The 17,839-nt window shown below is 35.2% G+C and overlaps 1 protein-coding gene across 1 annotated transcript in view; it reads right to left on the bottom strand.

Moving 5' to 3' along the window:
• Positions 1-249: 249 nt before the first annotated feature.
• The window catches only part of gem (transcription factor CP2 like gemini), a 131,588-nt gene continuing 113,998 nt past the window's right edge, over positions 250-17,839 (bottom strand). Inside the window, exons 13-14 of the mRNA XM_089089840.1 lie at positions 2,421-2,613; positions 250-832 (exon numbers count right to left, since the gene is read on the bottom strand). Coding sequence (XP_088945966.1) covers positions 728-832; positions 2,421-2,613 — 298 coding nt within the window. The 3' untranslated portion in view covers positions 250-727. The remainder of the gene's footprint in view (positions 833-2,420; positions 2,614-17,839) is intronic.

Here is a 17,839-nt window from a genome sequence, read left to right as displayed (position 1 = left end):
TGCGAATATTTTAAATATTTTGTGAAACGGAAGAATTTTGAACGGATTTTGAATATATCAACGTGTGTAAGAGCGTTCTTGAAGGGTGATATATAGAGAATGTGAAGCAGAGCAACAGTGTTGTATAAGGTTGACAGATAACCACATGAGACCCCCTCCCTTCTCACCAACTCGTAGCTCCTCAGACTGAATCCCAGATTCAGATTTTAGCTGATTCTTTTTAAAAACTTTCTAACATAGAGAAAGCAGTAACAGTAACATTGTTATTATATTGTACTCATTTTTGAACATTAACAATCAAAACACAACAAAGTAATAACAACAAAATTCGAATTCATGCCTACAATAGGAACAAAAATTGCGAAATAAAGGCTACATTAACAAACCCAAAAACAAAGTGGAATAAAGTTTAAAAATTACTCAGCTACCAATTAGAAATGTAAAAACGTAACAAAGAAAAATCTTTCATGATATCTCTAACATCATTAATCCTATTGGTCCCAATTTCTAAAATTGATTACAAATTTGAAAAAAAAAATCATCAAAGGCACAAATATTTGAACATGGCAGTTATCCTTCTTCCATAGAAAAGTGCCTGTGGTGGATGAGTGGATTGATCTCTCCTCAGTAATACAGGGTCTGGAGTTCCACTCAAGAGACATAAGGACCTTTGTTGCCAACTAACGTTCTTAATACATAGACTATAGAAGAAGCCAATAAAAAACCATTAGTAGTTTACTAAGGGTTTGAGTACCAAGGAGAAATACTCATCTGATTTTGCTTTCACTATTTCTATGTCATAGGCTGAGTCAGGTTTAAAATTTTGAACAACCTGAAATGGACAAACTAAATGAGATATCATAAATTATTTAGGGTTCGTAATAAAAAAAAAAGTTGAAAAAGAAGTATCTAGAGGATTTTCAAACTTCATGAGTCGATCTAACATGGCCAAATCAATATATAATCAAAATATAATACTAACAATTCACTACGGCATCAAGCCGCCTGAGGCCAACACAACTAAGTCCGCTCCACCTCCATCCCAATCTATTCAAAGCCCCCCTCTTTTAATCCTTCTGAGAAGTTCTAATTTCCCTTAAAAATCTTCCTACAGCATCCTCCCACCTCATTCGGGGACAAAAAAAAAAGAGAGAGAAAAAACAGTAGCCAAGGATAATAGAATAACACTAGTTCACGAATGGTCAGATTAATTATCATCCATGAATTTTATAATTTGTCTTTTAATAGATGGGAACGGGTCTCTAGCATAATACTGCTTCAAAAAAAAAAATTCTGTGAAGTGCGGGCTAACAGGAACAAGCCGTAAAAAAAGGGAAAAGGTGGAAGGAGATCTTCGCCAGGGATTGGCCAAAAAGATGTTTTTTTACAGTATTCTACAAAATTATAGGCTGCATTCTAATTAAACCAATATTTTGGCTTTAACAGGGAAGTACATCCAAAAAATTACCACGTGGATGCTGCATTTCTTTTGTTTAACCATTGTTGTACTGTCTGTGTTATTTTATTCCGTGTTATTTTGACTATAAAAGCACGAGTTCTAATAGTCATATTGAGTAAATTTACAGGTATTGTCAGTCATGAGAAGTGTATAATAATACAATGCAGTCCATTAGGTTAAATGTAAAATGATACCACTACATTTTCTACTTGCCACTTTTCCAGGTTACTATAGTTTAGCCGTTTTTCTGCCAAATCTAATGATATAAGATCATACCAAATAAGAAGTGAGGCGTGGTTCCATACCTCCGTACTTTAACTCCAGAGGAGTGTCAGATTTATTGCTGCAGAATCAAATATACAATTAATCTTTAAATGTTTCTTATTCACCCCCTCTCCAGAAGTATACAATTCAAGCACAAATTACCAAAACAAATAAGATTACAGATTCTGACAAATATCTGGCAAGAAAAAACATTCCTATTTGTATACTAATATAACATAGGTAAATACATAGTTGTAGACAGGTCTGACCCATACGGGGGTGGGTAGGTGGGTGAGGGGTCAAGATACGAAAAAGACAGCAGCTTTTAGCATTTTAAGGCAGCAGCTTTCACTTTTTCCATGGCATTCTTTGGAACAATCACACCCTCCACCCCCCCCCCCCTCCCCCAGTCTCACTCTATATATGCAAGTACAGCTAAGTGTCATTAAACCATACTATAAATTGAAATTTCTTAAATAATCATCATGAGAAACTCGTTGAATTCAGATGTAAATATTCTGACTTAACATATAATCAAGAGTTTCAATATTTTAGCACATAGTTCCGGCCAGGATCGCTGAATGGCAGCACACTTTTCCAGAAGCAAGGGTTTAAAATGCAAAAAAAAAAGGTTCAAAATGAGCATTAAGCTAGTAAGAAATCAGCACGTGTTGCAAGTAGCTGCATGGGATCTTACCTCATCAGTGACCAGGACATGAATTCCACCAGGTCCCCAAAGAAACACATCTTTTAATTTAGACGAACCAAGCTGCATCACGAGTAGCAGACGTGAACGTAGCTCTGAGCAATTAAGTACTGGCATGTAAATAGCATTGTACACTTGTCTTTGATTTACGCTCACATACAAAGTCAGACGAGGAATGATTGGTCTGAAAAAATAAATGGTGATAATAGTACTTACATTTTCCTCCAATAAATACCACCAATTTCTATGCATCTCAACGATTGTTCGATACGAGTCCAATCCCAGAAAAGCTATGGCCTTAAAATATATTTTCTAACGGTATCATCCTTGCTTAAAAACTTCCACTAATAAATTAGAATATATTCCCTGGGGTAAGCTTAGAAAACAATGAAAGTGTGGCGTTTGATGATTCAGATATAGATTAATTTGGGTGAAAATAACAATGGAAACCTTAAAATAGAAATTTGCGAACCAGTTATAGTGAAGTAAAATACTGACTTCTTTGGAACCAGCAAAGAAAGATCATACAGGCTTTTAATTTGTCACCATAAACTTTTTTATTCCAACCTTCACATAAGATCGGGAACCAAAATTCTCAAAATGTCACATCTTTTGTAAATTGTAATTCGAAATTTACTATTTTTCTAGAGAAGGATGGTAGCCTGTTTTACCATCTTTGCGAATTAGTGCATACGAATACGAATCCTAACCGATGCGAGTTGGCTATACAAAAAATGAAATGCATGTTGTTTTTTTCAGATGGTCGTACTGAACCAACAGTCGTAGACTATCAAAATACGGTTTATTCAAAGGAATATTTCAAGATCTCTCTTTTTAAGTAACTAAGAAATAATACCACAACAGAGTTCCGATTACTGACTATTTGTTCTGAAAAACAGCAATTTGGGCTCAAACATGGCCAAAATATTACCAAGCAAAAATTTTAAAGTTTACTTACTACAGTCTCTCAGTCTTCACATGCCATACTGACCATACTAAACATACATGCAGTTAATAAAAAAAAAGAAGTTATAATTATAGATGGCTTTCCGGATAAAAATAAAGATTAAGGAGTATTACACCACTATTAGGGTGGAGGCCAGTGGATTCTTTTCAGTGTAGGATCGGTACTTAAGCCCTTGAAAAGGCATTTTTTGGCCAACATTTCCAACTTTCCATAAGATGTGCTTCAGATGAATGTACGTATTTTACCGTCCTTACGAATTTATGGTGGTAACGAATAATAATCTTTACGAATCCATATTGGCATATACTGACCTCCCTTTATCAGGAAGAACATGTAGAGATGAATATTCAAACGAGCAGCATGGGTGATGAGGGGGTGAAAGCTCCTCTCTTATCGAAAAATAGGAAAAATATATGAACCCTTAGATAAACACACTGAATAACGTCATAATCGTAGGTATTTAATCATCATAATAGAGAGTTACATTAAAACACGATCATTGGAATATTATTAGTGTTGCAGCGATAGCTAGCAACCTAGCAAGAGACGATCAGGTCCAATGTTAAGAAATATAATAACCCATAACTCCTAAAAATAGAGTCAGATCAAAACAAAAAGTTCACGATTGGAACCGCCTTGTCCAAAACCCCCAAAAAGGAAACTTTCTGTCCCTGGTCTTGAACAGCAAGGGAAATATATTTGCTTGAAAATCAAGAAAAGTGGCAGCTACAACAGCATTCTGCCTAAACGGAATCTTTTTTTTTCCACAGATAGCTGGGCACTGGAGCATCGTAGAGAGTTGTTCAATGGCTCAGTACCAAGGAAATTAACGGGGTTAAAATATTTTTGTAATTAAAATAAAATGTTTTTAAAATGGACTCAATTTTTTTTACGAAAAACTGCAAATTTCATGTTAAAGATTAATCAATGATGTCATAATCGTAGATTGTAGCTGGGTCGTCTCTTACTATTTCAATTAAGAAAAAGCCATAGGCTTTTTCATGTTTGTAATTTCACATCAAACAAAGAACAGATCATATCAGACCGAGAACAGATCAGATCAGACTGAGAATTACTTACATAAAGGAACGATATAGTTCATCATATTGGATGAATTTTTACATTAAAAGACAATCATTGGAATAACAAACCACTGCATACATCAGATTTACATTAAAAGACGAACTGTAGTCCATAGTAACTGAAGTAACAAAAGGAATCATTATATACATGATTATTTTAATTATATTCCTTAATCCTCCGGGTTGCAGCGGTAGCTAGCAACCTAGTAAGAGACGATCACGTCCAATGTTAAGAAATATAAAAACCCATAACTCTTAAAAAAAAGAGTCAGATCAAAACAAAAAGTACACCATTAGAACCGCCTTGTCCGAAACCCCTGAATAGGAAACTTTCTGTCCCTTGACTTGAACAGCAAGGGAAATATATTGGCTTTAAAATCAAGAAAAGTGGCAGCTGCTACAGCATTCTGCCTAAACGGCATCTTTTTTTTTCCTTTTCCACAGATAGCTTGGCACTGGAACATCGTAAAGAGTTGTTCAAAGGCTCATTTTAAAGGAAATTAATGGGGTTAAAAACTTTTTGTAACTAAAACAAATTATTTTTAAAACAGAATAAATTTTTCCACTAAAACTGCATTTTCGATGCCTTTTCATACTGCAGTCTTTTCAAAGATATTTGATTTTTGAAGACATCAAACAGTGCATACATTGGACTTTGTTAGCTGCCTGATTCTTTGAGAGTCGTCTCTTACTACTCCAAAGAAGAAACAGCCGTAGGCTTTTTCCTGTTCGTAATCAGGATTTACATAATCTGGTATGTCAATCCGGGTTGCAGCGGTAGCTAGCAACCTAGTAAGAGACGATCACGCCCCATAGTAAAAACTAAAGTAACCCATAACTCCTAACATAAAGGATCGGTACTGCAAATAGGAATTTTGCAGGTATCATCGGTACCATGGTTTTATTGATAGCTGAATTACAAGCTACACGAAATCAACCCCGGCTGGCCTTAAGCCACCAACCTTTTGGCTAACAGCCGGTCTTGCTAGCCACTTGTACCACGAAGTCACGAATTAAAGTTGTAAAATTAGCAATATGATGCATAAAGGGTCGATAAAGTTCATTATAAATTACATTAAAAGACGATCATTGGAATAAAAAGTTATTGCATACATTGGACTAAGTTAGCTACTTGATCGTTTGAGGTTCGTCTCTCACAATTTCAAAGAATAAAAAGCCGTAGGCTTTTTCTTGTTTGTAATCCGGGTTGCAGCGCTAGCTAGCAACCTAGTAAGAGACGATCACGTCCAATGTTAAGAAATATAAAAACTCATAATTCCTAAAAAAAAAAAGTCAGATCAAAACAAAAAGTATACCATTAGGACCGCCTTGTCCAAATCCCCTATATAGGAAACTTTCTGTCATTTGGCTTTAACAGCAAGGGAAATATATTGGCTTGAAATTAAATTAAAGGACGAACCATAGCCCATAGTAACTGGAATCCGGGTTGCGGTGGTAGATAGCAATCTAGTAAGAGACGATCTCGCCCCATAGTAAAAAATGAAATAGTTACATTAAAAGACGATCATTGGAATAAAAATTACATAAATGACTGATATAGTTCATCATAAATGGTGTTTGTCAATTAGGTTTCTTATATAATTATCCATTATTATGAATATTGCAGTAATTTTTGGGGGGTTTTAACAAATTTACATAAAGGATCGATATCATAATTAGGGATTATGTAATTTTTATCAGGATCATGGCTGTAGAGATGGCTGAAACCTAGTAAATCCGGGTTGCAGCAGTAGCTAGCAACCTAGTAAGACATTATAACATCCCAGAGTAAAAACTAATGTAACCGATAATTCCTGAAAATACATTCAAATCAAAACAAGAAATACACTATTAGAACCGCCTTGTCCAAAACCTCTATACAGTAAACTTATCATCCCTTGGCTTGAATAACAAGGAAAATATATTGGCTTGAAAATCATACATAAAGGATCGATATGGTTCTTCATAAATGGTGTTAGTCAAGTAGTTATAAATAGAAGTTTAGTTCAGACTTCAACTTGATAAATGTGTGAAAATTATCTGAGGCAGGAATTGAACCTGTTACCTTTACGGGTTGCAGCGGTAGCTAGTCATAAATAAAGTTAGTCAAGAGAATCTCACGTAGTAGTTATTCATAGAAATTTAGTTTGGACTTTAAATTGACAAATATGTAAAAATTACCAGAGGCAGGATTTGAACCTCGGAGAAGAATTTCAACACGCTTTCCAGTGCACCACACAGGCTGTCAAGGAAACAATTTTTAAAAAGTTTATGTTGTATACATTAAAGAACGAATATAATAAGAAACAAACTGTAGCCCATAGTAACTGAAGTAATAAAAGGTATGACTATGCAGATGATTATTTTAATCAAATCAGAGGTAAAAAAAGGTAAGCAATGGTGGAGGAAATTTATAATCAAAAATATTTTCAAAAAAAGAAGTAAGTTCATACTTCCAATCAACAGTCGAATTAAATCAGAGGTAAAAAAGGTAAAAAATGGTGGAGGAAATTTATAATCAAATATATCTTCAAGAAAAGAAGTCAGTTCATACTCAGGATACTATATCAGCTTGTCTACCACGCCAATCCGGGTTGCAGCGGTAGCTAGCAATCCGGGTTGCAGCGGTAGCTAGCAACCTAGTAAGAGACGATCACCTCCAATGTCAAGAAATATAAAACCCCCCAACTCCTAAAAAAAGAGTCAGATCAAAACAAAAAGTACACCATTAGAACCGCCTTGTCCGAATCCTCTATAAAGGAAACTTACCTCCCTTTGGCTTGAATAACAAAGAAAATATATTGGCTTGAAAATCAAGAAAATTGACTTTTACCACGTTATTCTCCACAAACGGGATATTTTTTTCTTTCCGCTTTTTCTTTCTGCTCAGCTAGCTGGGCACTGGAAAATCATAGAGAGCTGTATAATAGCTCATTTTAAAGGAAATTGCAACATCTAGTCACTTTTGTATTTAAAAATAAAATACTTTTTAAAGTAGAATCAATTTTGTCAAAAAAATTGCATTTTTGATGTATTTTCATACTGCAGTCTTTTCAAAGATATTTGAATTTTGAAGCAATAAAACAGTCCATGTAATGAACTCTATAGTAATAATAGCTACTTGTCTCAATAGTAACCGAAACTCCTGGAACCAAAATTTTCTTTTTTGGCTTAATCGCTAAAATTATTATGTAAACTGCAAAAATATTTATGATGCCTAATCAGTAATAGTAATTTTTTAATTTAAACAACAAAAATACATGAAAATTCTAAAATTAGTTTTGCTTTTTGTCTCCTGGAAGAAATTTTTTTTCATCTCAGTTCAAATTTATTATTGTATCCTGTAACCCGTAAAGTACATATCTCCATATTATTGTCTCATAATTGCAATTATTTTAGTTTTCAGTCCAGAATCACTAAACTTATTATTTAAACTGCAAAAATATTTATGGTGTCTAACCAATAATACTAATTTTGTAATTCAAACAAGATAAATACCTGAAAATTTTAAAATTAGTTTTGTTTTATGCTAGGTTTTAGATACTCGACACGGGATTTTGTGTGCTTAATAATTTTAAATCTTGAAAAAATATGGTCTCACGCGAGTGGAAAAAAAGAAAGAATAACCAAAAACAATATCAAAATAGAACAATCCAAATTTCTACTAATAGAAAACTTTACTACACAAAAAATAAAGCTAACATCCTGAAATATAAGAAAAGTTTATTTAAAAGAGATATTATATTATAAGCCGATGCATCATTTAAGATCGATCGTTACCACAGAGTTACATAAAGGACCGATATAGCTCATCATAAATGGTGTTTGTCAATTAGGTTTATTTTATATAATTATATTAAAAGACGATCATTAGAACACCAAACCATTGCATATATTGGATACATAAAGGCTCGATCATCGAATAAAGCTGAAACTAAGCAAAGGACAATTATGCCTCCATATATTCATATTGATGTCTATATTTCTCATTACATCTGTAAACTGTTCCACAGTTGCCGGTCCATACCTTGGAAACTTTCATTAAACACACACCATTTCTTTTGGAAATTACTATGAAGTTTTGCCAAAGCATTTCTAGCCGACTTTTCAACAACATTCGCTGTGTCAGAGAGAATTTTAATCTGTAATTTTGAATATTTTTCGTAATCCCGGTAAAACATTCGTAAAATGTTTCTCAATTGACAAAGATCAGCCTGCATTGTTGCCATCTTTTTGGACTTCTTAATGTAATTTTTAACTTTGTCTTTATGCGTTCTTTGCAGCTTGTGTAAACTGCAAAAAAAAATATTTATGGTATCCGAGCAATAGTTTGAATCTTTCAATTCAAACGAGAAAAATACCTTGAAATTTTAAAATTAGTTTTATTTTTGGTGAGGTTCTAACTACCCTACGTGTGATTTACCGTGTATTTCCAGACCAAAATATTTAATTATAAAAATTCCAATTCTTTTGATGCATCTATTGATATTAAAATTCCGTTTTTTAGAGTCTCGCTTAATATTGAGACGAGTCGCTCTTACTATACAGTTTGTTACCACGAACTGTTTGATCACTAGAAAATTTATCATTTACTCTAGGCAACAGTTCGCTCTTTAATATTATATAATTTTTGAAGGGTATTACTACACTTGATGAAACTTATATATTTGAAATCAGCATAAGAATCTAATTCTTTTGATGTATCTATTGATATTAAAATTCCGTTTTGTAGAATTTCGGTTACTATTGAGACGAGTCACTCTTACTATACAGTTAGTTACCACGGACTGTTTGCTTGTCGAAAAATAAGCGCGTATTAATATTGAATTCGCTTTTTTCTTCATATATGGTTACTACCTACGATTATGACGTCATTGAACATGATTGGCAATAAAAATGCAGTTTTTAGTGGAAAAATTGATTCTATTAAAAAAAAAATTAATACAAATGGCGCTAGATCTAGTAATTTCCTTTAAAATCAGCCATTGAACATCTCTCTACGATGTTCCAGTGCCAAGCTATCTGTAGAAAAGAAAAGAAAAAAAAAGAAGCAGTTTAGGCAGAATGCTTTAGTAACTGCCACTTTTCTTGATTTTTCAAGCCAATATAAATCCCTTGCTGTTCAAGCCACGGGTCAGACAGTTTCTTATATAGGGGTTTCGGACAAGGCTGTTCTAATGGTATACTTTCTGTTTTGATCTGACTCTATTTTTAGGAGTTATCAGCTATTATATTTCTTAAAATTGGATGTGATTGTATCTTACTAGTCTGCTAGCTACCTTAGAAGCTTCAATTGATATTTTGTCGATATCTGCTTGCAATAGTCACAATGCATTGTGGAGTATATATCCCTGATGTTAGCTACCTTATCAAGGTTGTCACCAAATAACTTTATTATTGTATTTTTCATCTACAGAAACTCTAATATTGCTATCATAGGCAGCGTAATAGCGCTGCCTAAGTAAAGAACGATGTTGCCACAATGTAGTATTTTTTTTTCTCCATACCCAGGCACTTTCTATCGAAGGAATTGTCATAAAAACTTCGAAAAGGGCTCATTTGATTGGAAATTGGAGTGGCTAGTGCCCTTTTAAATAGTCGAAAGTGATTGGAGGGCAACTATCCCCCCACGCCCATCATTCCCCCAAACACATCCAATCAAAATTTAAGATAGCCATTTTGTTCAGCGTAGTTGATTTCCAGATAGAAAATATGTTTTTGAGGAGGACACTCCCCCACAACCCTCGGAGCAAGGGTTTTAAGTTATGTCCTGAGGCCATTTAAGAACGATGTTGACACAATGTACTATTTATTATTTTTTTCCTTTAGAGCAGGGCACTTTGTATCAAAGAACTTGCCGTAGAAACTTCGAAAAAGGGCTCATTCAATCGGAAATTGGAGTGGCTTGTGCCCTTTTTAATAGTCGAAAGTGATTGGAAGGCAACTAACCCCCTTCAACACCCACCATTTCGCGAAATACATCCACTCAAAATTTTGAGATAGCCATTTTGTTCAGCGTAGTTGATTTCCTCATAGAAATTATGTTTTTGAGGAGGACACTCCCCGACAGCCTTCAGGGCAAGGATTGTAAGTTTTGCCCTGGGGGCTTATAAGGTTGTTATAGAAGGCGTTGTTGCAGAAACTTCAATAAAGGCTCATTCGATTGGAAATTCAAAGGGCTAGTGCCTTTTTTAAGAGTCGAAAGTGATTGAAGGGCAACTAGCTTCCCCCCCACGCCCATCATTCCCCCAAACACATCCAATTAAAATTTTGAGATAGCCATTTTGTTCAGCGTAGTTGATTTCAAGATAGAAAATACGTTTTTGAGGAGGACACTCCCCCACAACCCTCGGGGCAACGATTTTAAGTTATGCCCTGAGGGCATACACGAACAACGTCGGCACAATGTATTATTTGTTATTTTTTTTCCTTTAGAACAGGGCACTTCGTATCGAAGAAGTTGTCGTACAAACTTCGAAAAGGGCTCATCCGACTGGAAACTGGGGTGTCTTGTGCCCTTTTTAATAGTCGAAACTGATTCGGATGCAACTAACACCCCTTCCACACCTACCATTTCCTGAGATACATCCAATCAGAATTTTAAAATGGATATTTCGTTCAGCGTAATTGATTTCCAGATAGAACTTAAGTTTATGAGGAGGAAACTCCACGATAGCCTTCGGGGCAAGGGTTGCAAGTTATGCCTTTAGGGCTTATAAGGTGTTTATAGAAGGCGTTGTCGTAGAAACCTCAAAAAGGCTTCATTCGATTGGAAATTCAAAGGGCTAGTGCCTTTTTCAATAATCGAAAGGAATTGGAGGGCAACTAGCCCCCCCCAAACCCATCATTTCCTTAAACACATCCAAGTAAAATTTTTACATTGCAATTTTGTTCAGTGTAATTGATTTACAGATAGAAAATATGTTTTTGAGAAGGACACTTCATCATCACCCTCGGGGCAAGGATTTTAAGTTATGCCCTGAGGGCATATAAGAACGATGTTGCCACAGTGTATTATTTTTTTCCTTTAGAACAGGGCACTTCGTATTGAAGAAGTTGTCGTAGAAACTTCAAAAAGGGCTCATTCAATTGGAAATTGGAGTGGCTTGTGCCCTTTTTAATAGTCGAAAGTGATTGTAAGGCAACTAACGCCCTTTCCGCGTCCACCATTTTCCGAAACACGTCCAATGAAAACTTTGAGATAGCCATTTTGTTCTGCGTAGTTGATTTTCAGATTTAAAATATGTTTTTCAGGATGACACTCCCCCACGGCCTTCAGGGGAAGGGTTGAAAGTTATGCCATGGTGGCATATAAGGTTTTTATAGAAGGCGCTGTCGTAGAAAATTCAAAAAGGGCTATTCAATTGGAAATTCACATGTATAGGGCCCTTTTTAATAGTAGAAAGTGACGCGAGGGACACTAGCCCCCCCACGCCCCTCATTTCCCCAAATATATCAAATAAAAATTTTGAGATATTCATTTTGTTCAACGTACTTGATTTCCAGATAGAAACTATGTTTTTGAGGAGGACACTCCCCCCGCAGTCGTCAGGACAAGGGTTATAAGCCATACCCTGGGGGCATATAAGTTTGTATTGAAGTCTTTGTCGTAGAAACTTGAAAAAGGGCTCATTCAACTATAAATTCAAAGGTCATGTACCTTTTTTAATAGTAAAAAGCAATTTGAGGGCAACTAACCCCCCTCTCACGCCCACCTTTTCCCCAAACACATCCAATCAAAATTTTTAGATAGCCATTTTGTTCAGCGTTGTTTATTTCCAGATATAAATTATGTTTTTGAGGAGGACACTCCCCCACAGCCCTCAGGGCAAGGGTTGTAAGTTATGCCATGGGGGCAACAACGCGTTGTTGTAGAAATTTTCAAAAAGGGCTCATTCGATTGGAAATTGAAATGGCTAGTACCCTTGTTAATAGTTGAAAGTGATTGATGGGCAGCTAAACCCCCTTTCACGCGCACCATTTCCCCAAACACATCCAATCAAAATTTGGAGATATCCATTTTGTTCAACGTAGTCGAAAATTCTGGAAATTACGTCTTTTAGGATGATAACCCCCTCAAATCCCTGTGTGCAAGGGTTGTAGGTTATGCCTGGCAGGTATACGAGGTTTACATAGGCAGTTGCTGTAATCAAGTCAAAAAGGACTCATTTTATTGAGAGTTAAAATTGTCATTTTTAAGTTTTAAAAGGGAGCTGAGAGTAATTAACCCCCCTCTCGCGCCCACTAGTTCAATAAAAACATAGAATCAAAATTTAGAGATAGCCATTTTGTTCAAAGTAGTTGAAAGTTCTGGAAATTATGTATTTAAGGATGACAAACTCCCCAAAGCCCTCGGGGAAAAGGTTATAAATTATGCCCTGGGGGCATATAAGGTTTTTATAGATAGAGTTGTCGTAAAAACTTCAAAAGGGGCTCATTTAATTGGAAATTGAGAGGGCTAGTGCCCATTTTAATTGTCGAAAGTAATTTGAGGGCAACTAACCCCCCTCTCACGCCCAATATTCACCCAAACACATCCAATCAAAATTTTCAGATAGCCATTTTGTTCAACGTTGCAGAAAATTATGGAAATTAGGTCTTTGAGGATGACACCCCCCCCCCAGCTCTTAGGGCAAGGGTTGTAAGTTATACCCTGGGGGCATATAAGGTTTTTATTGAAAGTCGTAGAGAACTTATAAGAGCTTATTTCATTGGAAATTGACAGAGCTTGGGCCTTTTTTAATAGTTGAAAGTGATGGGAAAGCCACTAACGCCCCTCTCACACCCGCTATATTCCCAAAAACAACCAATCAAAATTTTGAGATAACCATTTTGTTTAACGTAGTTGAAAGAAAGTTCTGGAAACTAGGTCTTAGAGGATGACAACTACTCTCATAACCCCTAGGGTAAAGATTGTAATTTCTGCTCTGGGAGCATATAAGGTGCGTATAGAAAGCTTTGTCGTAGAGACTCAAAAAAGTCTCATTCGATTGGAAATTGAAAGGCCTAGTGCCCTTTTTAATAGTCGAAAATGATTGGAAGGCGTGACATTTTTATAGTAAAGATCGATGTGTGTATAATGTATTATTTTTTGTTGTTGTTGTTGTTTAGACCAGGGTACTTCGTATCAAAGGAGTTGTTGTAGGAACTTCGAAAAGGGCTCATTCAATTGAAATAGAAAGGACTGATACCCTTTTTGATAGTCGAAAGTGATTAGAGGGAAACTAATCCCCCTCCCACGCCCACCCTCCCATTTGCCTTTATGTTTAAAAACTAAATGTTGCCTTAAGATTAAATCAAAATGCACTGTGTTAATTCTAATTCGCAATAAGGCATCTCAGTTATATCCTAAGAACGACGGAGCTTATTATGTTAAAACTTTCGGGGCTATTTCTGCTCTTAAAATTTAACAAAATCAAAATAGCGTAAGTGTATCCAAGCTATCAAAGAAAGTAAACAGATTTTTTTTGCGAATGGTATCAAGATTTCCATTTCAGGGCAACCAGAGGAGGTATGAAACTAAATTAAACACTACTATTTGTGTCCAGATTTTTAAAAGGGTGTATGTTGTTAAAAATAGCTGAACATTTTTCTCCAGCATACAAATAGCAGGCCAGACTATAAATTCTTAAAAAAGCGAAAAGATTTAAAGTATTATTTTCTTTTTCCCTGAAAAGACTATTTCAATATAAAAGGAACAGAAATTAATTTAAAATTTTTTTTTCCAAAATACGTTTTTCAAAGAAAAGTAAAGAACTCCATTAAACAAAAAATGAGCAAAAATAAAATCAAATAATCTACCAAGCGCGAAACTACCACAAATCAGCATCGATAAATAAATGAAACCCAAAACGAACAGAAATTACAATAAATAACCGAGTCTAACTCAAAACGAGCAGAACTTAACACAAGTTGGGCTCAAAACCCCTATGCCTTCCCAAGCCCAGAACATAATTTGCACTTTACTGAAAAAAATACAAATGAATGTGCATTGTCAGTTTAATATACATATACTGATATTTAGTAATCAAAATGTTAATATTATTTGATTTATCAAAGTTATAAAAGTAAAAACATTTATATTTTTTTCAGTAAAGTGCAAATTATGTTCTGGCCTTGGGAAGGCATAGGGGTTTTAAGCCCAACTTATGTTAATTTCTGCTCGTTTTGAGTTTTACTTGGTTATTTATTATAAATCCTGTTCGTTTTGGGTTTCATTTATTTATAGGTGCTGATTTGTGGTAGTTTCACGCTTGGTAGATTATTTGATTTTTGTTCATTTTTTGTTTAGTGGAGTTCTTTGCGTTTCTTTGAAAAACTTATTTTGTGAAAAAGTTTTTTTAATTGATCACCATAGATGACGCTTTGATTATGAAAATCGGCTATTCTTGATACTTCTTTAGATAATAACTTAGTTTCTTACACGAACTTCCAACCTTTATTAAATTAATTTGTTGTATTGCCTCAGATCTTGATGCTGCCTTATATACACTATTAATGAAACTAATCAAGACAGGAAAATGTGGAGCTAGTATCCTTAGAGACCGCAAAAAGCTCTCACATCCCTCGTTTGGGACATTGAATGAAAGAGCTAAAAATGATGAAAGAGCTATAGGCCTTTTCTATGGCTTATTCTCTACCGGTATCAGCCTCAAAGACTAAGGCAATTATATTTTACAAAAGAAAAGGATTTGTCCCTCCCAAAATATGGATTAATGGCAATAAAATTGATTATGACCCTTCTCCAGAACTTCTTGTATCCATTTGGACCATGGTTTGACCTGGAAAAACCATATTGATTTTGTTAAAAAATCTTGCATGAAAAGGCTTTTAAAACATTTAAAGGCTTTTAAATGTCTTTACAAACATTTAGCTACTACTTAATGGGCCAGCTCACCAACTGTTCTGCTAGATTCACTGTTCTGCTAGATTTTTACAAAAGGTTTATCCGGACAAAGATTGAGTATGGTATTGAAGCATAAGCAAGATGTTGCAAAACAAGTTTAGCAGAATTGGAAAATCTCCAAAGTATAGCAATATAAATAGCCTTTGGTTTTCACAACCATACCCAATGTCACACAGTCCGGGCCTTGATTGGTATGTCACCTGTGTAAGAAACGAGGAACATTTTGGTAATCAAGTATTACACAAAAATCCAAGCAATTGGTCAATTGCAAGGTTTTTTTTCAAAAACCTTTAGGAATAATTGTTCAATAAATGATAGCTGGCATATCCGCTCTTGGATTCTTTTCACTGAACTAGTTTCCAACTGGAATAAGGATGCAGTGAGTTGCACTTTACATCTTCAGCCTCCAAAATGGAACTTTAATCGTAATCATGTATGTACTGAGCTTATAATGGATAAGAAGTCAAGTTTTCTCCCCACTCAGATTAAGTTTATTTTCAAACAGAAAGTCTTAAATGATTATCCTGATTTCCTACAAATCTACACAGATGGTTCGGTAAAAGGGTCCAAAGCTGCTTCAGCTGCAACAATCCCAAACTACTCTTTGAATATTTGTACAAGGCTGCCAAATGGAGCATCCATCCTGACTTCTGAGATTAAAGCCATAATTAAGGCACTTGAGGTAGTTATAGCAAAAACTCCACTATCAAAAAAGTGCGTCGTCTTTTCAATCTCAAAGTCAGCTTTACAATTGATTTCTAAAGTGCACAAATCGGCACCTGACTCAGACCTGTACTGCTTTAGGAATTTTCTCTTTGACCTTCAACAGAGAATTATTATCATCCAGTTTCAACCCGTTCCAAGTCATCAGGGTATATACTATAATAAAATTGCTGATTTGTTGGCCAATTCTACAGTGGATACACTTATTTCTATCAACGCCAGGTCTCTCACTCTACGTGACGTAACCCGACATAGAAAACCTATAAAACGATTCTTTCCTCTTATTCTCATCTTCCCATTTCGGGAAACTAATGTTCCTTGTTGCATAATAAAGAACTACTTTCTTATTATAAGAAAGGAAGAATATTGATGGAATAAAAGGGATGACCCACATTTAAGATTTTGTTTAAAAGGACCTGAGACTTTACAATGTATACTTTTTTAATGCCACAGCACAGCTTACCTGGCAGCAAATATCAAATGTACATTTGAAAGACTGAAGACGAATAAAGATACTGACGAGCTATTTAAAGCCAATTATAATGCATCAGATGAAAGATACTTGTACAAAAGCATAATTGATTTTCTCGTGGATACTAATATTGTTTAAAGAAGCGTAGTGAGTGCAGAAGAGAGCGAGTAGCAAGAGCCGAATAGGTACTAGCTGGCCTCCAGGCCTTAAATTGCTGGGATTGGGGCAGCTCGAGTACTCGTACTTCCCACAAACCATCCAATTCCATTGTTTCTTATTTTACTTTTTTTCCGTTATAAGAATTATTTTTGTTATATGAAAACGAAAAGTATCATATTCCTTAAGAATTGAAAAAACAAAAAACCTTGTTTGTTTATCTGTTGGTTGTGTTGATTTTCACTGTATTAACTGTGTATTTAGATGAAACCTCCTAGAAGCCAAAAGGAGTTTATCATAGATTCCAGGTGTTGCTTTTCGAAAGAAGAAGGAGTTAAGCAGGGCTGTGTTCTATTCCGCTAATGATTGAAGCTTCCTAGATGAAATTGTGAGTAAAATAAATGAGCCTTTAGAGGTTTTGCGAATTCAGGGTTCTAGAATAAGTTTGAATAATCAAAGTTTAGAAGACTAAGTCGCTAAGAATAGGAATAAGTAAAGATGAAAAGGTGACGTTAGGTAACAAAAGGATCAATCAAGTGGATAGCTTCACTTACCTTGGCAGTATTTTAAACTAAGACGGTGGGTGCAGTGAAGGTGTTAAAAGTAGAACAGCCAAGGGCCCAGGGTATTATTTTTCACAGTTGCAAAAACTTTGGATAAATAGGATCTGCGAACCAGGATTAGAATTTTGGAAACTGCAGTGATGACAGTGGTCAATTATGGTTCTGCTTTAAGGACATTGAAATTTCGACAGTGAAGTTTAGTTTGGATTTTTGACCATGAACATATTTTGCAGAACTAGTGAAGGCGATTCAAGTGCCACAAAAGCCGTTCTGCCTTTTTGCAGGCTTTCATGGGCTGGTTTCGATTTTTTAACATTTCCCAACAAATATATCTTAATAAACTATCGCAAGCCAAGTACCTTTTCACACATTTGGGGGTTTTTAGCTTGTTTATTTTGCTAAATGTTCTAACTTGCCCTAGATTTTTTCTCATGGCATTTCGACACATGTCTTTCAGTTCAGAGGTAGTTTCTCCAAAGGTAGGATGAATGTTGCTTAAAGATAGAAGAAATTGAACCTTCTTTTTATGCTTCGGGATTGC

Source organism: Artemia sp. Qi Xiang Cuo, chromosome 5, assembly GCF_049724085.1.
Source record: "Artemia sp. Qi Xiang Cuo chromosome 5, ASM4972408v1, whole genome shotgun sequence".
Lineage (NCBI taxonomy): Eukaryota > Metazoa > Arthropoda > Branchiopoda > Anostraca > Artemiidae > Artemia > Artemia sp. Qi Xiang Cuo.
The sequence above is the reverse complement of the archived record's forward strand: the minus strand, read 5'-3'. Positions and strand labels throughout refer to the sequence as shown.